Genomic DNA, 24,052 nt, shown 5'->3' with positions numbered 1-24,052 from the left:
GTAGGTCGCATTATTTTAATTAAATTCATTTTAATTAGAATAAAGTCTAAGGATTAATAATTTGGAAATTGATTAATCTTTTAGGACGCGTTTATGTGAACGTGAATTTTAATTAATTCACGTAAATACTTGCATATTTACATGGGCCATTCGTTTTAGCATACGAATGGGTGAATGCGTAGAATATACATTTTATGCAATGCAGGTACTCCAAGTGACTAGTATGGCCAATTTAGGATAGTTAAATACGGTCTGCGCACCGTTCTATCTTTGAATGTAAAGTTTTAAATATGGTCTGTGTATCATGGAAATTTTGATGTAATTTTATTATTTCAAGTATTTCTAAGTTTAGAACTTTAAGTTAGCATTTGAACGAAGATTCAAGACGATGCCAAGCTAACAAGGAGGTGATGAAGATTGGATGCTTCAAGACAAGAAGTTTTGGGCCATACTAGATCACCAATTATTTATGCAATTTAATATATATATTATGCGTGAATGTATGAATGTATGTATGCTTTGCATGAACAGGTTGTTTCCTATGAATCGATTAGTTTTAAGTTCACTAAATAATCGAACCAACATAGAAACAACTAGGTCCAAGTAATATTGAGTTTTAAAAAATTCCTTCCAAATCAACACTTACAAAAATCTAGGGATCTAAGATAGTAGGTTTACGCTAAAGCGAGGTGCTATTTTAGTTGACTTAGGTGGTAAGGCGTCCTAAAGGAGCACGTTGATTGTGGTTACAACTCAAACAACAATGGCATTAAGTTGCGGCAATGGGATAAATTATGGCATTAATTTATTAACCAAGAGTAATTTGGAGATTACTAGCAATAGGTTTTGCTTACCTAAAATCTTAAACTACTTAAGACATGCTAAAGCTGCTTAAGGATTTAGGACTTTTGGGGTCTTGGAATCGTTTCATTCTTTTTGGACCATGTTTTTCCTTTTTGCATGAATGAAATGTTTAATAGCTTTTATTAATCGCATGAATGCTTTTATTTCAAGTTATTAAAGTATGATAAGTGTTTTTCTTTGCTAGTTCATTTTGTAGAATCGTAAATCTTCAACTTTATTGCGTTCGGACAATAGAACTGCGATATTTCCTCGATCGATTGGTAACTATTTTTGAGAGCAATTCTCAAAGAAAAGGAGAGTGAGAGCGTATCTTGAATACTATTTTCTTATAGTGATCTTCATGGTTGTTTTCAAACTAAAATTTGAATGGTAGACCAATTGGACCTCATATATTCAGAATACTGGGTAGTTTTGAAATAATGAAGTATTGAGTTAAAGACTCATGTATGACCAATGGTTAACAACCAATTTTCTTTTGATTCGATAATGAATTAGACTCATTGGATGTTGTCATTCAAAGTGAACAAAAGAAAGAGACTTTGTAAGCGTAACAAAGTAAGAAGATCAAGCAAAGAGTAAAATCTTTAGGACTATAAAAAAACGTGCTAGAAAGGATAGGAAAGGGGAACAAATTAAAGAAATGAATTCAAGATTCAATTTCTACCTAAAAGTTTGTGTTAAAGAGAAACGACTTAGCAAATAAACTCCTATGGTATTAGATTACCGCTTGAGGTTCTAAACTCTTGTTAAGAACTCAAATTCCGGGAGCTTAGTCTGGTTATTGACCTACAAGTAGGAAATGAAGCAAAGTTGTGCTACATTAATTTTAGGGTCATCATGTTTGTTTTAAAGTCCTTCTAAAGGCTGGAACTTAATGGTATTATGTTCCATTAATCATCATAATCAATTTCTGTTTGGACAACGGAAAGACTCACATTCAAAGTAAACAAAAACATTCGTTGAGTGTTTATTTGAATGAAATGGTCATTTAAGGGTTGAGTCATATGATTGATTAATAAACAAACGAATCTCTTCACACTCAAACTTCAGAAGGTTCAAATCAAACACTTTGATTTGCGTTCCACATATCTTTGGCAATGTCATACGACCATATCAACAAGTCAACATTCTAAGATTCCATGGCATGGATTTCTAAAAGTTGGTTAATTTAAGACACGTGGGTCTTGCTTGTTGAACATGACATAGAAATGCACTATTGTTAGAAGTTTATAGACAATGAAGTTTATGGGCCAAAGATGGATTTTATGACCTACCTATTTCACAAGAATTTGAGAAAATATGGCTATATTTACTTGAAGTGAAATGTGTGAAATGCTTCGATGCAATTCACAAAATGGTATAAAATCAACTTGGCAAGAATTTTGGAACATCTAGGCTGGGTCAGATGATGTTTGCATGAGCCAAGAAAGATTATCTAGATTGTTTATGTGACATTACAACAATCGAAGCTCCATAAGAATATGGTATGTCCAAATGGAGAAATCGGAATCTATTTCGATTAACGATAATCACGACTATTTTCCTATATAGTTTCTAAATGATACTCTCAAGTGACTTTCACACTAAACAAAGTTGTCAAAGCTAAGGATAAGATGTCATAAGGATTGAACTTCGGTTCAGTACATCTTTTCAGTACATATATATCTAGGGTTGTCAAACCCAGTGGGAGTTAGTGTTTACATCAAACAAACTCAAGGATAGATATATGTTTCTTTATGAGCGACTCATAGAAATAAAAGGTATTGATTCTACCACGTACAAATCTGAGAACATATGGTTGTTGCTTAAGATAATGTCTTTTAGGAAACCATCATATTTCCAAAAAGGTAAGTGGGAGAAAAATGACCTCGAATGGACTTCAAGTCAAGCAACAAACAAATGTAGGATACTTAGGAGACTTTGGAAAAGCTCCGTATTTAGAAGCCTTTGGAAGAGCTTCGTGAAGACTTTAGAAGTGCTTCAAGAGAATCCTAATACTCAAAGGACTTGAGTAATGTCTTTATAGACACTAACGTTTGATGTTCAATACCTAGGTAAATCGTATAAGAAATAGAATTCAGCCAAGATAGATACATAGATATCTTGAGGAATGTAAACTATGAAGACTTTGGAAAGTGCTTTAAAAACATACGACTTACAGGTTAGCTACGACGAATTAAAATTCCCAAGTATGGTTCGAGGCCATACAAAATGGTTTGAGGCCATTTCATCCAAAGTACCTTCATCTTGAATAATCAAATCCATGATTTGGTTGATTTGCATAAAGGGTTCACTCCCATTAGTTGCAAACATGTTTTCTAAACATACAACGTTGATTTGCATAAAGGGTTTACTCCCATTGGTTGCAAACATGTTTTCAAAACATACAAAGATGATATTGTATACACATACAAAAGAGAAGCTAGATTGGTGGTTAAAGATTGCAAACAACTTCACGGCGTTGATAATGTTGAAATCTTTTTCCCCAAGTCGGAATGCTTGACCTATTTTGGATAAATCTAGCAATCATTGCATATGGCAATATGGCAATTGGAAAACAAAACACCTTCCTCAATTGGACTTGTAGAAAGGAATTGTGTACATCACACAATGTAAATGTTTTGGATGCTAGATAAAAGAGCAAGCTTAAGAAATCTATTCGTAGATTAAAGCATGCAAGTGGGAATTGGACCATATTTGTCTAAAAGGCTATTAAGCAATCATAGCTTTATGAAAATATGGATCATCTTATAGATGAGGAGTTTAGTGGGAGCTAAGTCCAGTTTATTGGTTCTATATATGAGATACATATCTCTGTATTGAAAATGACATTCAAATTCTAAATGGTTAGATTTGAAAGTATTTTATTAGAACCATGGCGAAACTTAGAACATACTGGGTTAAAGATCTATTGCATAGGATCTAAAGCGTTGTTTGGATTCTGTAAAAGTAATTACTAAATCAAACACAATGGAGAGACTCAAAAGAGACTCTCATCCCATATGATTAAGTCTAAGTTATGAATGCTTTAACTAAGTATAAAGCTAGGCTGTTATCACTAGAGTTAAGCATGAAGAACCTTGAAGAGGTGTCTTCACCTTATATCACATGGCAATGCCAAGATTTTAGCAAGATTCAGTGTCTCTTGAAACAGGATGAAGCTAAATTTTACATGGATGGATTTTGAAATGCGAATGGTTTTTGCATTCCAATCAATCATGTATGATGTGATATATAGATCGCCAAGATAACTCGTGAACATTGGATCGTGACGAGTTTATACCAATCTCTATTGATCTGGATCAAAGATCATTGGAACAACATCAAGAACATCCAACACATTTGGATATGTAGGATGATCACTTGATAAGAGGAAGTGAAGATAACTAAAGTTTTGATGCTACATGCATTTGCCTAAGCAAAAGTTGAATCTTGTTGTTAGGCAAACCACAAACAAACACGGGCAATTAGGCGTCGTGATTAAAAGGTGGTTACATAGGTTCTAAACCATATGTGATGCATGGGGAACTGAATCAATGATTAGTTTCCAAGTTCTCAGTTGAAAGATGTATCTCCCACATCTATGTGAACTGGTTGGAGCATTCCAAAAGGGAAGCATCATTTGAAATTCTACATAATTGAAATGAATTCATTATTGCCTAAGAAGCAATAAAAGGGAATTGTTTTTAGTGGGAGTTCTTCAATGAACTCAGGTTGATCACAAGTCTGCTATCTGGATAATTTTCTATTTTGAATATGATTATCATCCTAAACAGCAAGGAAAGACTAGATCACTCTATAAACATATTCAAAGATCTTTTCATCTTACATCGAAAGGCTTTCGATAGAAAGGATGCTAAGAATAGCAAAGTATGATAAACTAAACCTCTGCATTGAATGAGACACAACATTCATATGCAGAAATGGAATCAAGTTTGAGTTCCATGAATGTTTTAAGTATTGGGTGAAAGGCCTATATCTGTAAAACATTAAATGCTTGATTTTGGGTTTGAGGCCCACAAATTGGTAAGCATTTGGTTTAAACATTTATCATTTATGAAATTATATTTCATAGTTCATTTAATCTTGGTTTAGTATTAAATGATAAGTCCATGTGATTCAAATCATTCAAATGGGATGTCAAGATGGATTCTTCGACAAAGAAACACCCATAAGTGAACTTGAATATTGAAGTCACAAAGGATCTCTAATCCAGGTCATTGAAAGGTGGACGACCAATGACTAATGAAGATTAGATTGCAAGTAGATTACTTAGCTCTGTTTCTTGAACTAGAGTGACTGGATGTCAGAATCTTTTGCATAAATACTTATTGGATCTTGTATCGGATTGACCATGAGAAAACTTTAAGAGATTAAAGTCATGTCATAGGTAGTTCTCATTAATGGTGATTAGAAACCGTTCCTCAGAACATGAGCGATTATGTCTGCTCGTTTGAGAATTAGTTCGCTTTGATACTAGCTAAACGTCGCACCGTAAAAGGAGACTATAAAAGCAGTTATTGGGCGTACTATGAATCAAAGTGAGTGTTTATAGATTGCAAGAATGGATTGTCCTCCTATCTTTGATAGGATATGGTGTTGTTGTGTAACAAGGCCTCTCGGAGAGTTAGATACTGTAAAATGCATGGCCGTGCTCAGAATGGTTAGGCTTAACCTTGTGCAAAAGTTTGACAGTTGAACTCTGTAATCCGAGAAACACTTCTGCACCTAATAAGGATGGCTTGGATCTTACCTTATGTTCAGTAAGTAACACTAAGTGACAAAGGAATGTGGATGCACACTTGTCTGAATGACAAGTGGGAGATTGAAGGAAATATGTCCTTCATCCAAGGTGCATTAAGTCTAATACCAAGGTTCAGATTAATTGCGAACAATTAATTCAGTGAGATCAAGTGATCGGAACAGCTAGCTGGAGCAATGCTTCCGATCAGTGAGTTCTAATGCATATTTGAACTCACAACTTACTCTTGACTGAACCTACAAGGTCACACCAATGACATGTAACAGATCATCGGATTAAATGAATCGGAAATTCATTTAATAGCTTTTCGGGAATTAGTTGGAAAACGTATTATACGATACGACCTTGCATCGGAATAGTATATCGTATCGCGAATATTCGTAAGCTAGGCGAAACGAATAAATCGTATCGTACGACGGTGATTCGTCGTATACAAAACGATAAATAATATATCGGAAATATATTAATCGCGGATACGGAAAGGGGCAACGCTGCCATCCCAACGAGCCAAGGCGCGCAAGCGCACAAGGCCCACTGGGCGTAGCAGCGAGCCAGCGCGCAAGGCCCAAGCCTTGGCTTGGCGCGCGCGCGCATGCGAGAAACAGCAGCAGCAGTGCACACAGCGCGGCCCAAGGCCCAGCGCCTGTGTGGCTGTGCGCGTGTGGGCTTGCACGGACGGGGCTGGCTGGCGCATGGCCTATGTGCCTTGGCCGGTTGATATTATAACCTAAGGATTATAATATTAATCCATCTCACGTTTTCCAAAAACCTAATGCAAAAATCAGATTACACATCAAACCCTAAGGAGGAGAGAGAAACCCTAATTCTCTCTAGCCTCCATGGATGTGTTCTTTCCAAAAGCACAAACTCTTGAATGATTGTCTAAGCTACGATTATCAAGACGGATCTGATTGTGTCGGTGAACCAAGTAGAGGAACGATAAGTGGAGTTCTTTGTTCGTGTTCGTTGACAGATTACTTGGGAAAATACGCTTCGAATGTAAGTTTGCTTAATCTGTGCTTTATACATGTTTCCTGGCTTTGGGGATTGTTTCCGCACATGTTATTATGTTTAACTGTATTCCCCTACAATACTTAGCCCGTACCTCCCAAAGTGCGAAATTTACCCAAGTAAACGAAGGAAAAGAATTGAGTCAACCAATCCAAATGATACCACAAAAAAGTTCTACGATCTTCTACCCTTTCCAATCCTCATGCTTGACTAATACCTATACAAATTATCCTATCTCATTCAACCCATCTTTCAAGCCGTCTTGAGTCACGAATAAAAAAAACAAATGAAAAGTACATTCTACGCTTAACGTAAAAAAAAAAAAAAAAAAAAGAAACTTTGCAAAGCGCCTTTAAGGTTCGTCTAAAAAAGAAAAAGAAGCATTTAGCGCACAAAAAAGATTCACAAATATTTGGCACAAAACGAAAAGGAGCAGCGCAAAAAGGCAGCCCAGAACATGTTTTCAACGCCCAGGCCTGGGCGCCGAAAATAATAACGCCCAGCCCTGGGCGCCGTTCTTGCTTATCACTTTTCAACTCCCAATTCCTAAAAGTGTTCATATATTTTCCTATATACATGCGGAAGAATAACGAACACTTGGGGGTAGAAGATCATATAAAATACGCAAAATACGCGCGCTCCAAAATTTTCGTACACTTATTTCACCCTATTTCAAACATTACGAGTCCACTCGAACGTACTTGTTTAAAATCGGCATTCTAATATACCATTTTCTGGCTAAGAACTACGCAAGACCTGATTCCAAATTAAATCTATTTAAGGCGGATACGTAGGCAATCCATGATTCGGTCCAACCAATTTGCAAAAATGTTAAAGCCTATAGAATAACAAGAATAAAAAAAAAGAGTCCCTTATTGAAATTTAATTACTTGCGATCCAAATCGAAAGAAAAATTTTAGTCAAAGGAAGAATCCAAGTCATCAAGAGCCAAAATGAGCACACATCGGAAAATAATAAGGGCACGTACCCTTGCCAGAACGAGCACTCACACTCCTAGGTACTTAGCCAATACTCAGAAGATCGCTTTGCCTCAATTGAATGGGGGCTAGCGCGAGCATCCATGACCTCTAAAGTACTCGACTTGACCCTCCCTAAAGAAAAGTAACTCACTTAAAGACCTTCTTTCACCACTAGACACAGTCATGATCACCAACAAGTAGTAAAGGCAGTAAGCTTGCAATAAAGAGGATTGTTCTACGGCATCGCCCCATCGTTCCTTCTAACTCAGGGCACCCGTTCATGGTAATTCAAATGCTTGCGAATCCCCTTTGAAAAAATCAGACATTGTCAATAGGACTTGGCACTTAACCAAGGCTCACCCTACTCAGACATATGACACGGGCATCTAAAATCGAAATCTGAAAGCATCATTAATGAGAAGACATAATAGCAACTGGGGGCTAAAAATTGAAATGAAAGAGCTAGGGAAAGAACTAAGTATACCTTGACCTTTTGTGCAGACATACACCAAGTAAATCTAAGTAAATTTGAAAGCGGTTTATATTCCCGCAATTCTGGAAATGATGGCCCTAAAAGCCTAAAGCATGTGCCACACGGGCACAAGTAATATCTTTATGCCTGCACCCCGGCTTCTAGCAAATCCTTAGACAGCATTCCGAAAATCGTAACGGTATTTTGATTCACTCATGTAATCCTGTACGAACCCTTCTATAAGTCAACTTACTTAGGACACCTCGGATTGTACACAGTAGGACTCGGATTTCAAATAATTTTCAAAGACTTCTTCGAACATAATAAAGTGTCGTTGGTTCACTACTACAAAAAACCCTTTTGGAGTCGCCTCTTAACCACCTATATAGTCGCCTCATGGGCGACTCAACAGGGGGCGATTCTATAGGTACCCTATTTACGTGTCGCCTGTCAACCGACACTGTAGGGCAGTTTATGTGTCGCCTCTTAAGTTGGAGGCGACTCCGAAGAGGAAATCTACGAATTTGTATGTATATGTTTGAGTCGCCTATTTCATTTGAGGCGACCCATATGATACTCTATGGTGTCGCTTGTATTTTTAGGCGACGTGAAAGAGCACCATATGTGTACTCTATGGTGTCGCCTACTTCGTTTTAGGCGACGCATATGGTACTCTATGGTGTCGCCTGCTTCACTTTAGGCTACGCATATAGTACTCTATGGTGTCGCCTACTTCGTTAGAGGCGACTAATTTGATACTCTTTAAAGTCGCCTACTTCGTTTGAGGCGATGTATAAGATACTCTATGGTGTCGCCTCATTTGTTCGAGGCGATGCATGTTTTAGTTTCCGTTATTGAGTCGCATCTGAATTAGAATTGCAATTTTTTTTAAAAAAATTTAGAGCACATATAATTTGCCTATGTAGGACTCGAACCTACATATATGTGCGTGGCACATTGCTCTACCATTTGAGCTAATAGGCTTTCAAGAAGAAATAATGGTACTATTAAATTACTTGAAATACTCGGCTGGAAAATGTTTTTAAGACTAAACAATTTAGAATTAGGATAAATACTAGAATTACCTGATGAACTACCCTAAAACAATGAAACTATTCCAAAACAATTAAACTACTCTGATGAACTATTCTAAAACAATGAAACTGCAATTTTCTAGGATTTTGAAAGCAGAATGTTGCTTTTGTTATATACAACATGTATTTTAAGATAGTGAACCATGTTAGTCTTTCTTTCTGAAAAGTATACATAAGCTTTGTGGTTGAACAGAACCAGGATACATCCAACACCTACAACCATTTACACAAACTTCAGCATTTTCATATTTAATGTTCAGTATAACTAACAAAACACGAGTCATTGAAATATGGTCTCACCTGCTTCTGTACTATACAACATGTATTTTAAGATATCTCTGAACAATGTTATTTAATGTTCACATCACATTGGTTTGGCATGTCTCTCACAGCAGGAGGTGGTGCCTACGTTTGTCCTTATTGGCTGAACCCCGAGAGTAACCATTTTTTCTACCTCATCAAGATTCAACTGCGATGTTTCTTTTGATGTGCATGTCTGTGTATGTCTGCCAATTCAAACTCTAGGGTGACATACTGATAATTGCTTGGTTTCTCCTTGTTATTGCCAACTAAATATTTTGATGTTAAAATTTTAGACTACTGGTTCTTGTTGTCTATCACAAAATCATATCTGCTACATTTTCCTAAGGTACGAGGAACCAGCTATGCGTATTTCATTCATACCAAGTATATAAGCACATAGCACGAGAGGAGGCAAAGGCATGGAAACAAGACTGTAAAATAGATTGTCGTAACTGTTAAATAGAGTACTCACACAGCCAAGGAGCCTTTGATATGCAAATTGTCTAACGACCCATCAACCATGAAATCGAAGAAAAAGCTTCCCCTCTTTCAAGGGAAATCACAACCAAAATCCAATGATTTATACTTCATAAACAAGGAAAACATTAGTTTTAAAGGGAAAAAATGGAATACATCGTGATCTCCTTTTGCAAAAACCTAAACCAATTCCACAAGTATAAGTTACCCTTTATCAATCATATCTAGTCAAAGATAAACAAAGTTTTGAGATCATAGTTTTTGTTTACCTTATCCAGATATCCAAACAAGATATATGTATGCATTCCATGTTCAGTATTTTCTTGGACATTCGTGCAAGTAATTGTACTCCAGATAAGAAATTAGAAAAGGCATAGACCTGCAAGTGAATATACAGCTGGAGAAAAATTAGGGAAGGCAGTCGCAGATCAGTAGACATATTTAAATTTCAGAGTACACCAAATTTTCAAAGAACTATTGCAATGCATATAAAACTCGTCAACAGTTGCAGAAGTGAGTTAAGGGGCTAGTATGGTTTCCCTGCCAGGAAATATTCCCAGTCTCTACTTTTATTAAATAGATAAAGTACCCTTATATCAATCCCATTACTAAAAACTTCGGAGGTCAAGATATATGCAGCTGCAAAGCACCATAACCAGTAATTGACTAGGAGATAGCTTAGAGAGGCAATTGCCACCAAGTTTGCTCAACCTTTTCTCAGAAATTAATTGATTTAAGCAGAAGTTACTAGCTTCTCTATTAACTTAAAAGGATGTGTGCCTCCGTAGTTGTTTCTAAGAAACTCTGTTTGCCAATTTAAAGATGAGCTGCCATGGAGAAGTTACACAGAGGTTACCAAGTTACCAAGAAATGACAATTACTTATCCCACAAAAGAAAGCTTCAGTCTAATACCATGTCTGTAATATATCTGTCATTCCATGCTTCAACTAAAATCTGGAGTAATATTTGTAATCCCAAATCCTTGCTAAACATTAAAAAGAAAAAGAAAAATCTACAAATATTAATTAACGAGGCGTCAATGCTGGTCTGATAACCTAGATGCCCTCACTTTTACAACAACACTCAATCTGGCTGAACCTGATAATTGCAAATAAGTTATTTCCACTTCCAGCAAACGTAAAACTATATAATCAGAAAAGTGAAAAGTAATTCAAGAGACTCAAAAATGTTTTATGATATTTTTATCCCACTTTGTTCTGTCTGATCTAAATATTAGACCTTATTGATCACTATTCTATTAAGAGTCATCCATGATCAATTATGTAAAGATTGTACTTTGTAGCAATCATTATATAGTACTTCTTAAGTTCTTAGTATTTGTTTGAATACTGATATAAAAATAGTAATCATGATTTTGGATCAGATTTTGTTAATTTGTTAAGAATAGAGTTATTCAAATAGAGTTATTAAAAAAATGATCAAAATAAATGTCTTAAAAAAATAGGTATTACCTATCGATAGGCGAAAATCAAAATTAGCCAATAGAGAAGTAGAAATTCACTAGTTGCTTCAACTATCGTCCCAACAACGGACTATCATTAATAAAAAACTGCAATATCAAATACTCTGTGCAAAACAGAGAAACTAAAAAACTATTTTCCAATAATCTCTATGATACTCCAATGACTTCGAAAATTAGAGGTTAGAAATCGCATCTATTAGGAGTATGCTAATTGGAAAAACTGGTTAGAGCTTAGCAATTTCACTATTTAAAAATGTGAATTAGCAAAGATCATGCGTTAAACTTATGCTAATTAATTATATCCTACTTAATTACATATATGTGGAAACAATATTGACTTGTATACATAAATTCTGTCATAAACGTTTGATATTTCACACCAACTAATTAATATAGCTAGCAAACCAAAAAAAATTACATACCACACAAAAGGTATTATGCAGATACATAGTAATCGAAACAAAAATAATTACATGTAAAATTAAAGAAACTGGACATTAAATTCATCATCATATACTATTATGTATTTTTCAGAAAATCCTAATTATCATCATAAACCATTGAAAGTACAAATACATACCAAACCAAAAGGTGTTATGCAGAAAGTCTAGTATCCTTGCTAGTAGTCCAAAGAATTTGTACAAAATGTGTCCCGTGCATTCGGGATGTATATAATATTAGAAATTGATGAGAAAAAGTTGAAGTGTAGTTCTTGGGATGATTTTTTGTGTCCAGATCATCGGTTGGATCATATATGTATCCAAACATTTCTGCCTCTGAACATAATGGGTCTATCAAGGAATGGCAGCAACAATCTAAATAGTTAATTACATATCATTCGTTGCCGCAACGTTGTTCACAACATAAATGGGGAGACCAAAAGAACAACAGACAAACCCCAAATCGCCAAATTGACCAAAGACCAACCTTAAAAAAAAGATCATTGTCTAGTTTTCTACATTCTAGCATTGAATTTACAATAGCATGAAAGAAACTGCACCTGAATTATAAACCCAATTAATCAAACAACCAAGAATACCATAACTCGAAGTCTCGAACAGCTCATCAAGTAAACTTGAAGCAACTAAAAAAAATAAAACTTCAATAAAAAAAAAGGGGGCTGTTTTTTTTTATGAGACTACACTTGATTTAACACCCAATTAATCAAGAACACCCTTATTCTAACAACCCATCAATCCAATTCGCACGCAAGCAATTACAACTAAAAAAAATAGAACTTTCAATTAAAAAAAAGGCTATTATGAAAGAAACTACACTTGAATTATACACCCAATTAATCAAGCAAATCAATAATACCCTAATTCAAACAATCCATCAAATCAATTAGCAAGCAATTAGGACTAAACAAAAAGAAAGTTTCAATAAAAAGGGAATGAAATAGAATAAAAAGAAACTTACGCAAATCTCACAAACCTCAGCTTCTTCAAACTTGCGGTAACGGGCACAAATCAAACATGGGTTTTCTCTCTCCCTCTTTCTCATACGGGCTATTATCAACCCAAAGTAGCAAAACCTAGATCACAGATTACAGGAGTAGCAGTTTATGGGGAGGTTATTCCTTTTTTAGGGGATGTGGGGAGGTTATTCTAAATTCTAATTGTACGTGGGTTTGTATTTTATTGTGTTTTATTTGTGTTTTTTTTTAATGAAAATCTTTTGAATTTTGGATTTTAGGGTATTTTGATTGATTTTGGAGGGAGTGCATTAGATTGCTATATTTGGGTTTGGTAGGCCTCACAAACTCCAGTGACTTTCTTAGTATTAGATAGGATTTTTAATAAATTTTTTTTAAGTAGGCACTAGATTGTCTCTTTGAAGCGGGAATATAATAAAAAATTACGTTTATATCTAACGGGTCGCCTATAAATAAAAGGCGATACATAAGGTCAACTTTATAGTGTCGCCTACAATATAAGAGGTGACACGTAAACTATATGCGTCCCCTGCAATGTACAAGGCGACACGTAAAGTATACTCGTCCCACTTTATAGGGGAGGGGACTCGTAAACGTTTACTTTTAGAGTCGCCTACTCAATAAAAGACGACTCTAAAAGCTTATGTGTCGCCTAATAAGTTGCAGGCGACACGTAAGCTTTTTATTTGGTTTTTTATTTTGATTTATGGAGCCTTATGAGTAGCCTGCTCTATAACAGGGGACTCTAAAAGCTTATGTGTCGCCTATTTGTTTGAGGCGACTCGAAAAGTCCGACTCCATAAGGTGTTTTTGTAGTAGTGGTTTAAGCTAAGTATGCGTTTATCTCGATGTTGCAAGTGAGTCAAAAAGATTTCTAAATATGATTATGGGTAAAGAAAGGCACCTAGCTTTTTGTCAAGGCACACTTCAACACGTGACTACCTTGACCATGGCAATGTCGCACAATACGACATTTACAAGAGAAGTAGCAAATCACTACTCGAACGTACCTCGCACTAAACGAGTCCGGTTCAAACTATTCATGATCCATGTCACCATGAATGCATAAAAACGTATGTCAAGCATTATAGCACCAAGCCAATCCCGTAGCTACAATTGGGGGCTTGAGAAAAACACTCAAAAAATGCTCGAAATGACGATTTTATCGCAAATTCTCGACGCTAATGCTATACACATGTCATGGGGGCTCAATCCTAAGGTTTGATCGTGTAAAACTAACCTTAGAATGGCTACAACCCCTCCCAAATTCTAAGCGCTACTTAGAATATATAAAGTCACCCCACTAACAAGGGTAACTGAAAATCGCGAGTCACCAAAACTCCGATCAAACTACTGCACATAACGCTCGCCCTACAAGCGCCCGTTACACAGTCTACATCGTTCCAAAGCAAAAGCGAAAGAAAAATCACAGATAAAAACAAGAAAGAAACATCTATGAATCCTCGCATCGAACGAAGTAATAAGCCGTGCACACCCACGCAGAAGGTGCTACACTTGTTCGAACACCTGAACGAGGCGTGATGAAATACTCCAATGCAAAAAAAAATAATGATGATATATCCCAACACCTGGAGGAATGTTCTAAGACACGCTGTTGGGCCACACAAGCCTACGTCGCACCATAAGTTCAACCATCCCACAGTACAAGTCTAAAAAAAAAGAGTAAGGCATATTGCACTAATGCAGGCACGACCAAGAGCATGTGTAAAAGAGGCAAAGACTACTTATCGCCCATATTCAAAATGCAAGCCACACGACTTCTACATTAAGGATTAAATGTAGCAAAATATTACCTACCACGGAAGGGATAGCTCGCACCTACACGAGCGGAACCCCAGGGCATCTTTCTCGAAAGAATCTACAAAAATCGTACGCCAAAAGGAAGTATCCCAACATGCATACTTGGGGGCTCCAAGCTACGAAACGACCATAGCAAAATAAAAAAAAAGTCTCAAAGCAAATGTTTGAACGATCAAAAGGGCACGATGCTTGAGCCCACTTCATGAATGGGCCTGAACCCTATCAAGCTTCTAAGCAAACTATTCAACATCAGTCATTGCTAAAAAAAATGATTCAAGCGAACTGATTAATGGACCGCACGCAACGGCCATTCTATGAACGCTCGTTCGCACATACGTATCCTCATCCTAAGTATCGAACATTCACGAACGCGTTCAAAAGAAAAAAATATACGTTCAAAATAACAACAAGAGTGATTAAAGTCTTACGCCTCAAGGTATGTTCCTCGGGACATATAGACTCGCCCAAATATTGCAATAACTGTACGCCTTAAGAGCGACAGTTCCTTTAAATAATCGCCCCAAAGAGACAAACACCGTAGTCCACCAATCGGCTACGGCTTCTCGAGAAATCATCACGATCACTCAACTCATCGTGATCTCTAATAAAATTCTACGTTCCAAGAATAAAGAAAAAAAAAGAGAAGAGAATACGTAGAATTTCCAAGTGAAATAAACGAACGACCAAGAGGCCAACTATGTCATCAAAAGACCAGCCCAAACAATATTTTCAACGCCCCACCTGGGCGTGAATTATTTCTAACGCCCAGGCCTGGGCGCCGAAAATGAGACCAGGCCCAAAAAAAAGCCCTGACTTCTATAGGGCCCTGCCGTATCCATTCGACTCGAAAATTGTCAATTTCTTTACTGAAAGTCGCACCTCACGGCTTTGTTAAGAGTAGCACACCACTACAAAGATCGCTCGCACTTACGAGCACGATCCCAAACACGATCAAGGACATTACAAAATGCGTATCCCCAAGGAACCTCTTTGACAAGAAATGACCGTCAAGCACGAGTGCTTGGGGGCTCGAAAGAAAATATATATTTCAAAAGAGAGTATGCAAAGTTAAAACAATATTCCCAGACTACGCTGTACGAAGTCCCGTGTTTGGATAATCTCAAAAGATAGAACCGGATTACGACCTCAAGACAAAGGTCGCCGTTGATACTTATACATAGTCCCCTAATCAAGGACCCAGGTAGTGGACAAATGGAGCCGTAAAGACTAGCTCAAAACCATGAAAGATGATGACCACGAGACAATGGTCCGTCTAAGCACGTTGTCAACCCACATTCAGGTTGCAACTAAATCCGAGCATCCCTCGAAAGAATTCCCTCTTACAAGAACGAATAAAAAGAAATTCTCAAAAGAAATCACAAGAACAAATGAAATAGGGACTTGCCCACCTCAATCGGGCAAGATCGCGGCACGTACCACGCGAGTCCCAAATCGAAAAGACGAATTCAGGTTCGCTCACCTCCAGCGGGCGGGGCGTCCACCCTTAGCGGACAGGGCTCGCCCACCTTCAGCGGGCGGGGTCTGCGTCACTAACCGCGCAGGTCCTCAGTTTTCAAAAATGAAAAGAAAATAAATTCTTCAAAAACAAAAACAGGCTCGCCATCTTCAGCCGGCGGGGTCTACGTCACAAACCGCGTAGGTCCTTATTTTCAAAACATCAAAACATATTCGTCCACTTCTATCGGACGGGGCGTCCACCCTCAGCGGACAGGCTCGCCCACCTTCAGCGGGTGAGGTCTGCGCCACTAACCGCGCAGGTCCTTAGTCGTTGCAGCGATAACTTTTCCCGGTTTATCCTTTTCCAAAAATCAAAGGATGGTTTCCCTTTTCCAAAAATCAAAGGATGGTTTCCCTTTTCCAAAAATCAAAGGATGGTTTCCCTTTTCCAAAAATCAAAGGATGGTTTCCCTTTTCCAAAAATCAAAGGATCGGTTTTCCGTTTTTTCCAAAAAAGAGCGATGTGCTGGATTTTCCTTCGTTTTACGTCCTATAAAAAAGAAGGGGGGTTTCTCGTTTAGCTAACCCTGAAAATGAGAATCTTTTAAAAAATTTACCTCGGGATTGGGCTTGGCCAGGCCTAGTTACACTTTATAGCTTTGATTTCAAAAACATCTTTAGATACTTCCAATGACAAAGTGAGGGAGTTTCTATACTATCAGTTAACAAATTCCAATGACGCGTGAAGAAAGTGTTAACACTTCAAGTGATGACCCTTAAGTCAAATGTTATCACTTGGGGGCTCGTGAGACCCTCGCAAAACAGGTCACATACGCCATGGCTTGTATGACGCACTCCGTCTAGTACTTTGACCATCGTCTCATCTCGAGACTCAGTCAAAGTGGGGGCTAACTGTAGACACCTACTTTTGTCCCCATTCCCGAAAGGGAAGGTTCGATGATGAGAACATAAATCTCCACTTGGCAACGCATCTCCTATAAAAATAACGGATCTCAATCACCCTTTCATTTCAGCCAAAGCTTCTATTTATAGAAACCTGCTAAGAATAGTAACTGCCGTAAAAGGTAGTTGTTAAAAGTGGAAAAGTAAAAGAAGATAGAAACCTGTCAGAATTAGGTGTTGCACTCCAACATAAATCCTAAAAGAGATAGAATTTGCATTCCTGGTATCATTCGAAAATAAGAGTTACGTATTAATTAAAATCCTAACGAACCTAGAGTTCGTAACGGGCCTAGACGCATTCCGTCATAAGGTTAATACGCACTAAAAGACTCGGAGAAATCTCAAAAGCTCCGTACTCTAAGAGTCCAAATCTGACAAACAACTCGGCCCAAATCCCATTTTCAACGCCTGGATCTGGGCGCCGAAATCTTCGGCGCCCAACCCTGGGCGCTGAAAATGTCTGGGGCCGTGTTATCTCCGGATTCTTTTTGGATTCGTATCTTAAAATCTATCTTTCCACACACCCTTTTCCTATAAATACAGCCTCAAAACCGACGTGAAGAGGACACACAATTGCATAACCTGAGTATTGACTCTAGCCTTAAGCCTAAGCCTCATGCTGCGAAATTGATCCAGCATTCTGTCGCAATCGACCCAAAAGTCGAACAGAACGCATCCTGCCCCTTGTAGCTTGATGAGATAAGCCTAAATACGGGAACATTGCTTAGAAACCCGAGATTCGTTAAATAAAAGGAGAAATAGCACAGCCAAGTGGTTAGTTTTCTGAGAACCACAACGCACCTCTCAAGGGTGCGTTGTAATGTATCCCTCATATGATTTAATCGCTTTCATCACCCTTTTATAAAATTGTCGAACTATTAATTTGATTGATCTATCACGCCTAATAAGATAATACCTTGGACAATTGAATTATCATGCTAGGTACCTTAAATCAATCTAAATAAGATAATCACGATCGATTTAGTGTTATGTGTTGCATATTGCTAAAATCAATTCAGAATAGTTTAATAGTTTAACGCATGTCCCTTCAATTATTTATGCTGAGCTAGTAAGGATAACCTGCCTCTGGAGTATTACCGATGAGCACTCCTCTCGGTAGCTACAGTCCCCTGAACTCTCAATCTCTGCCCTGCGGGTGTACGTTGGGCGATCCCCACACCAGGGATCACAAGGGAACCTATGGCCGTCGTGGTCGAACATAATTGCACTCCCTTTATGTCACGATAACTGTGTTTTGTCAGTTTTTCTCATTGTCGTTAAAAACTGAATGGCGACTCCTATATTACTAGTCGATTGGGTGTAAACTCATAGGAAATCCAACTACACTTGATCTGACGACGTCACGCCCACGAGGGACGAGGTCACGCATTAGCCTCGTGCTTTTTCAACCCCCTCACAAATAGTCTGGACAAAACGCTCACTGAGCTTCACGGTATGCTGAAGACCGCTCAAAAGTGATAAGCAAGATGTGCTTATGGTGCGTGGGGGCAAGTTCAAGAAATCTGGCAAGAAGAGGAATGCTAAGAAAGGTGGCAAGAAGGCCAGCCCGACTAAGCAATCTGGCGGCACCAAGTCTGAAAAGAAGAAGGTGAGCCAACCCACTTCTGAATCCGAATGCTTGCTTGAAAGAGAGATTGCTTGAAGCTTAAGGAAGATCAGAATAACGGAACAGTCGTTCCATCTTCAGGTATTTTTGTTATAGACTGTATACTTGCTAATTCAACTTCTTGGGTATTAGATACAGGTTGTGGCTCACACTTATGTTCCAATTCGCAGGGACTAAGAAGAAGTAGAAGGTTAAGCAAGGGTGAAGTCGACCTACGAGTGGGAAATGGAGCACGGATTGCTGCATTAGCTGTAGGAACTTATGATTTGTCGTTGCCCTCTGGGCTAGTTTTGGAACTGGAAGAATGTTTCCATGTTCCAAGTCTTACTAAAAACATCATTTCTGTTTCTTGCTTAGATGCTAAGGGATTTTCCTTTTTAATAAAAGACAATAGTTGCTCGTTTTATTTTAAAGAGATGTTTTATGGATCTTCTAGATTAGTCAATGGACTTTATTTATTAGATCACGACAAACAAGTTTATAACATAAATACCAAAAAGAATGATTCAGATCTCACCTATCTGTGGAATTGTCGATTAGGCCATATAAACATAAAGAGCATAGAAAGACTTCAAAAGGAAGGAATTCTAGTACCATTTGACTTATATATATTAGAGGATTATGGTAAGTGCGAATCATGTTTACTTGGAAAAATGACAAAGCAACCTTTCTCTAAAGTTGGAGAAAGAGCAACTGAACTATTGGGTTTAATCCATACAGATGTATGTGGACCAATGAGTACAAATGCTAGAGGTGGTTTCAGCTACTTTATCACTTTCACTGATGACTTCAGTAGATATGGTTATGTCTACCTGATGAAGCATAAGTCTAAATCCTTTGACAAATTCAAGGAATTTCAGAGTGAAGTAGAGAATCAATTAGGCAAGAAGATTAAGGCACTGCGGTCTGATAGAGGCGGTGAATATCTGAGCTATGAATTTGATGACCATCTGAAAGAATGTGGAATTCTATCAGAATTGACTCCTCCTGGAACACCTCAATGGAACGGTGTGTCTGAACGGAGGAATATAACCTTGCTAGACATGGTTAGATCAATGATGGGTCAGGCCGAACTTCCAATTGAACTTTGGGGACATGCACTAAACACAGCTGCACTCACTATAAATAGAGCTCCGTCTAAAGCTGTTGAAAAGACTCCATATGAGTTATGGTTTGGAAAGCCTCCAAAAGTGTCTTTTCTTAAGATTTGGGGTTGTGAAGTATACGTCAAACGATTAATTTCAGACAAACTTCAACCAAAATCTGACAAATGTATCCTTGTGGGCTATCCAAAGGAAACAAAGGGGTATTAATTCTACAATACATCTGAGAACAAGGTATTTGTTGCTCGAGATGGTATTTTTTTGGAAAGAGATCACATTTCCAAAATGACAAGTGGGAGAAAAGTAGACCTCGAAGAAATTCGAGTCGAACAACAAACTCTAGAGAATGCTCAAGATGACATTCAGGATGAAACTCAGAGATCTTTAGAAGTATCTGGTGAGAATCAAGGACCATCTAGAAATGTAACCCTGCGTAGATCGCAGAGATATAGATCTCAACCGGAAAGGTACTTAGGTATTTTGACGAACGAGAGCTATGAAGTTCTATTTTTGAAAGTGATGAACCTGCGACTTACAAATAAGCTAAGACGAGCCCTAGCTCCAAGCAATGGCAAGAAGCCATGCAATCTGAATTAGACTCCGTGTCTGAAAACCAAGTTTGGGATTTGGTCGATTTTCCAGATGGCTACCAAGCCATAGGAAGCAAATGGGTTTTCAAACTGAAAAAGGACAAGGATGGGAAACTAAAAGTTTTCAAAGATAGATTGGTTGCAAAAGGTTACAGGCAAGTCCACGGTATGGATTACGATGAAACCTTTTCACCAGTTGCAATGCTAAAGTCTATTCGGATAATGTTAGCAATCGCTGCATATTACGATTACGAAATATGGCAGATGGATGTCAAAACCGCTTTCTTAAACGACGTTTTAACAGAAACTATGTTTATGACACAACCTGAGGGTTTTGAAGATCCAAAGAATGCTAAAAAGGTATGCAAGCTTAAGAAATCAATCTACGGATTGAAGCAAGCATCAAGGAGCTGGAATATACGTTTTGATGAAGCAGTCGGTGACTTTGGTTTCATCAAGAACGCAGATGAATCTTGTGTATACAAGAAGGTCAGTGGGAGCAAAATTGCTTTTCTAGTATTATATGTCGACAACATATTACTTATCAGAAATGACATTCTTATGTTGAACTCAGTCAAGATTTGGCTTGGGAAATGTTTTTCGATGAAGGATCTAGGAGAAGCACAGTACATACTGGGCATCAAGATTTACAGAGATAGATCTAAGAAGATGATTGGACTCAGTCAAAGCACTTATATCAATAAGGTGCTTGAAAGGTTCAATATGGCAGACTCCAAGCGAGGCTACCTACCCATGTCTCATGGAATGACTCTAAGCAAGACTCAGTGCCCAAAAACACTGGATGAGCGTAGAGGAATGAGTGGGATTCCATATGCATCATTGATTGGTTCAATAATGTATGCTATGATATGTACACGCCCGGATGTTGCGTACGCACTCAGTGCTACGAGTAAATACCAGTCAGACCCAGGAGAGGCACATTTGACTGCTGCCAAGAATATTCTGAAGTACCTGAAAAGGCACAAAGATGATTTCCTGGTCTATGGTGGAGATGATGAATTAATTGTTAAAGGCTATACGGACGCAAGTTTCCAAACCGACAAAGATGATTTCTGATCACAATCTGGGTTTGTCTTCTGCCTCAACGGAGGTGCAGTAAGCTGGAAAAGTGCTAAGCAAAGCACCATTGCAGATTCTACAACTGAAGCGGAGTACATTGCTGCACATGAAGCAGCAAAGGAAGCTATTTGGCTAAGGAAGTTCATAGGTGAACTTGGTGTAGTCCCCTCCATTAAAGGACCAATAGCTCTGTATTGTGATAATAATGGAGCTATTGCACAGGCAAAGGAGCCTAGACACCACCAGAGAGTCAAGCATGTACTTCGTAGATTTCACCTTCTACGAGAGTTCGTTGAAAGAAAAGAAGTCGAGATAAGCAAGATTGGAACTGATGACAACATCTCGGATCCATTAACTAAACCTCTGCCGCATGCAAAGCACAACTCGCACACTGTAGCTATGGGAATCAAGCATGTTGGAGAATGGCTTTGATGTCCTTATTTAATGTTTTAAAGTTTTAGATTTTAATACTTTGTAAAACGTTATTGGTTAACCATTCATAGAAATGAATAGAATTCATTTTTCCATTTAATTTGTGGTTTATTAAATGATGAGTGTAACACCCTAATAATTCCTTGCTTTTATAAAACCATTTTCCAACTTAAAATAAAGGAATTACTAAAGTATTACCGCCACCTTGATAACGGTTAAGGCTATTACCAGAATTACGCAGCGGAATTAAATGTCAACTAACTTTTAAAAACCATAATTAATAAAATATCGAGGCCTCCTACAATTTGGAACCATAATGGCCCAAAACCCAAAATATAAACAATTCAAATATTTCAAACATAATTAAAATAAAGTTAAATAAAATAGTTTCAAAGAACGAAAACATGCAACTCTCTCAATCATCCCAAGCCACATGATTTCGATCGTACTTGATCTACCAACCTGCTATATTATTCTACTCCCTAACAATGCAAGTGCAAATGATGGATCATCATAGGGTCATTAAGGCAAAGGCCATGACCGGAAACACACAAAGCACGTAGTCAGCAAAAGCTGAGTACTTACAAGCATAGAGTAATGAAACTAAAGCATGCATCACTCTCTAAATACTAATCAACATGCAAAAGCCATATAATAACAAATCAAACAATCATGAGATACAAGACTCGACTCTTGACTCGACTCTTGACTCACAATTTAATTAGAATAGCTTCGAACAGGCCAAAAGAATAATCCACAAAGGGAAAAGGTGATGGGAGCCAACCAAACACCAAGTATAATAATAATAAAATCGGCTTGACTCCCCCCATTGTTCATACTCAAGGTATATACGTTCCAAGAGTTTTGAAGCTTGTTCCGGTTGCACTTTACGTTTATTAATATTTTAATAAAGGCGAACTCAAGACTCGACAACATGCACACATACAATTAATAAACGACAACCAAAACAATCTTATTTTAATGCCTTAGGACTTGTGATCAACCAAGCAAGACACTTGTGATATTACTACCATGTTCCTCCTCACCAAAGTGAGACTCCACATCATGCATATTAACATGAGGGTTGTGCCCTTGCACGACAAATCCTAATTCATTTCATACATAATATTCCCAACTGAACCCTACATGTGCAGTGGCTTACGTGAGCTAACCCTTCACATGTGGTAAAATAAATAGTACAACGAGGTACGAATAAATGGCTCAAAGTATGCTAGACATCCCGTACAATAGTATACAAATAATTAATCCATCCCTTGCATGTGAATTGAACCATACATGCATAAACATTGAACAACAGGATTGACAATGAAATCCATACTCATAATAATTTCAACATGCTTGTTCAACAATTAATTCAATAAATCCAACATCACACAACAATGCTCGTTCACCAAAAGAAACATGATTTCACATAATGTAATTCACATCATCAACCATCATGTAATGTCATTGACAAAAAGGTGTGGTCGCCCTAGACTTGTACGTGCCTTGAATACCTAAGCGTAGGGGCCACTTTGCAATAACGAGCACTCATCTAGAAATCACCTCCTATCATCAAAATAATGAAACTTAAATTATTTCCATGTTCATTAAATTTCAAGCAACTTTATAAAATTTAAAACTTCCTTTAGACTTTAGAATTCAATCGTTTTTCAATAATAAAGTCGTCTCAATTTGCAAAATCAATCCCTAGTACAAAAACATAGTTTTCCGCCTTTAAAATCACTAAAAATCAACACTTTAAACCTTTATTCGAATCTGAAAATATAATTGATTATGATAATTAAAATCATCACCTAATTATGCTAATCAATTGACTCATTAGGTCTAGGTTAAAACCCTAACTTGAAAATCCCAATAACACTAGTTTAATGTCATAAAAATCCATGCTTTATTAAATAAACCAATCTGAAAATTCATTCTTTAATAATTAAAACAAACCTAATGAATCACAACACACAAATCCTCAAACCACGGTATTCATAACCGGTTCCCAACATTTTAATTACTCAAAACAATATTAATATAATAATTTAAAATACGGAATTTAAATAGAATAGGTAAGGAAGAAGAGA

The 24,052-nt window shown here is 37.5% G+C and overlaps 1 protein-coding gene across 4 annotated transcripts; it reads right to left on the bottom strand.

The window, feature by feature from the left end:
* Nucleotides 1–9,087: 9,087 nt before the first annotated feature.
* On the bottom strand, nt 9,088–13,039 carry LOC130459189 (uncharacterized). Of its 4 annotated transcripts, none has more exons than XR_008918403.1 (3): nt 12,867–13,039; nt 9,484–10,342; nt 9,088–9,396 (listed from the first exon to the last, which is right to left on the bottom strand). XR_008918403.1 is itself a non-coding variant. In XM_056826395.1 (3 exons), the coding sequence occupies exons 1-3, from the start codon at nt 12,948–12,950 to the stop codon at nt 9,548–9,550; spliced, it is 336 nt and encodes a 111-aa protein (XP_056682373.1). In that variant the 5' UTR covers nt 12,951–13,039; the 3' UTR covers nt 9,088–9,547. The 4 variants fall into 4 exon arrangements, 3 of the variants coding, with proteins under 3 accessions (XP_056682373.1, XP_056682375.1, XP_056682374.1); XM_056826395.1 differs by having other exon boundaries at nt 9,088–9,689; nt 10,233–10,342; XM_056826397.1 differs by having other exon boundaries at nt 10,233–10,342.
* Between the last annotated feature and the right edge of the window lie 11,013 nt (nt 13,040–24,052).

This window comes from Spinacia oleracea, chromosome 4 (assembly GCF_020520425.1).
Source record: "Spinacia oleracea cultivar Varoflay chromosome 4, BTI_SOV_V1, whole genome shotgun sequence".
Lineage (NCBI taxonomy): Eukaryota > Viridiplantae > Streptophyta > Magnoliopsida > Caryophyllales > Amaranthaceae > Spinacia > Spinacia oleracea.
The sequence above is the reverse complement of the archived record's forward strand: the minus strand, read 5'-3'. Positions and strand labels throughout refer to the sequence as shown.

Excerpts from the sequence above, each read along its gene's own strand:
- LOC130459189 (XM_056826395.1), bottom strand. The coding sequence starts at position 12,950 with ATGAGAAAGAGGGAGAGAGAAAACCCATGTTTGATTTGTGCCCGTTAC. Across the intron at positions 10,343-12,866 it reads CTGAGGTTTGTGAGATTTGC|GTCTATGCCTTTTCTAATTT; the intron begins GTAAGTTTCTTT and ends ATTCACTTGCAG. Across the intron at positions 9,690-10,232 it reads TGTTTGGATATCTGGATAAG|ACATACACAGACATGCACAT; the intron begins GTAAACAAAAAC and ends TTGAATTGGCAG.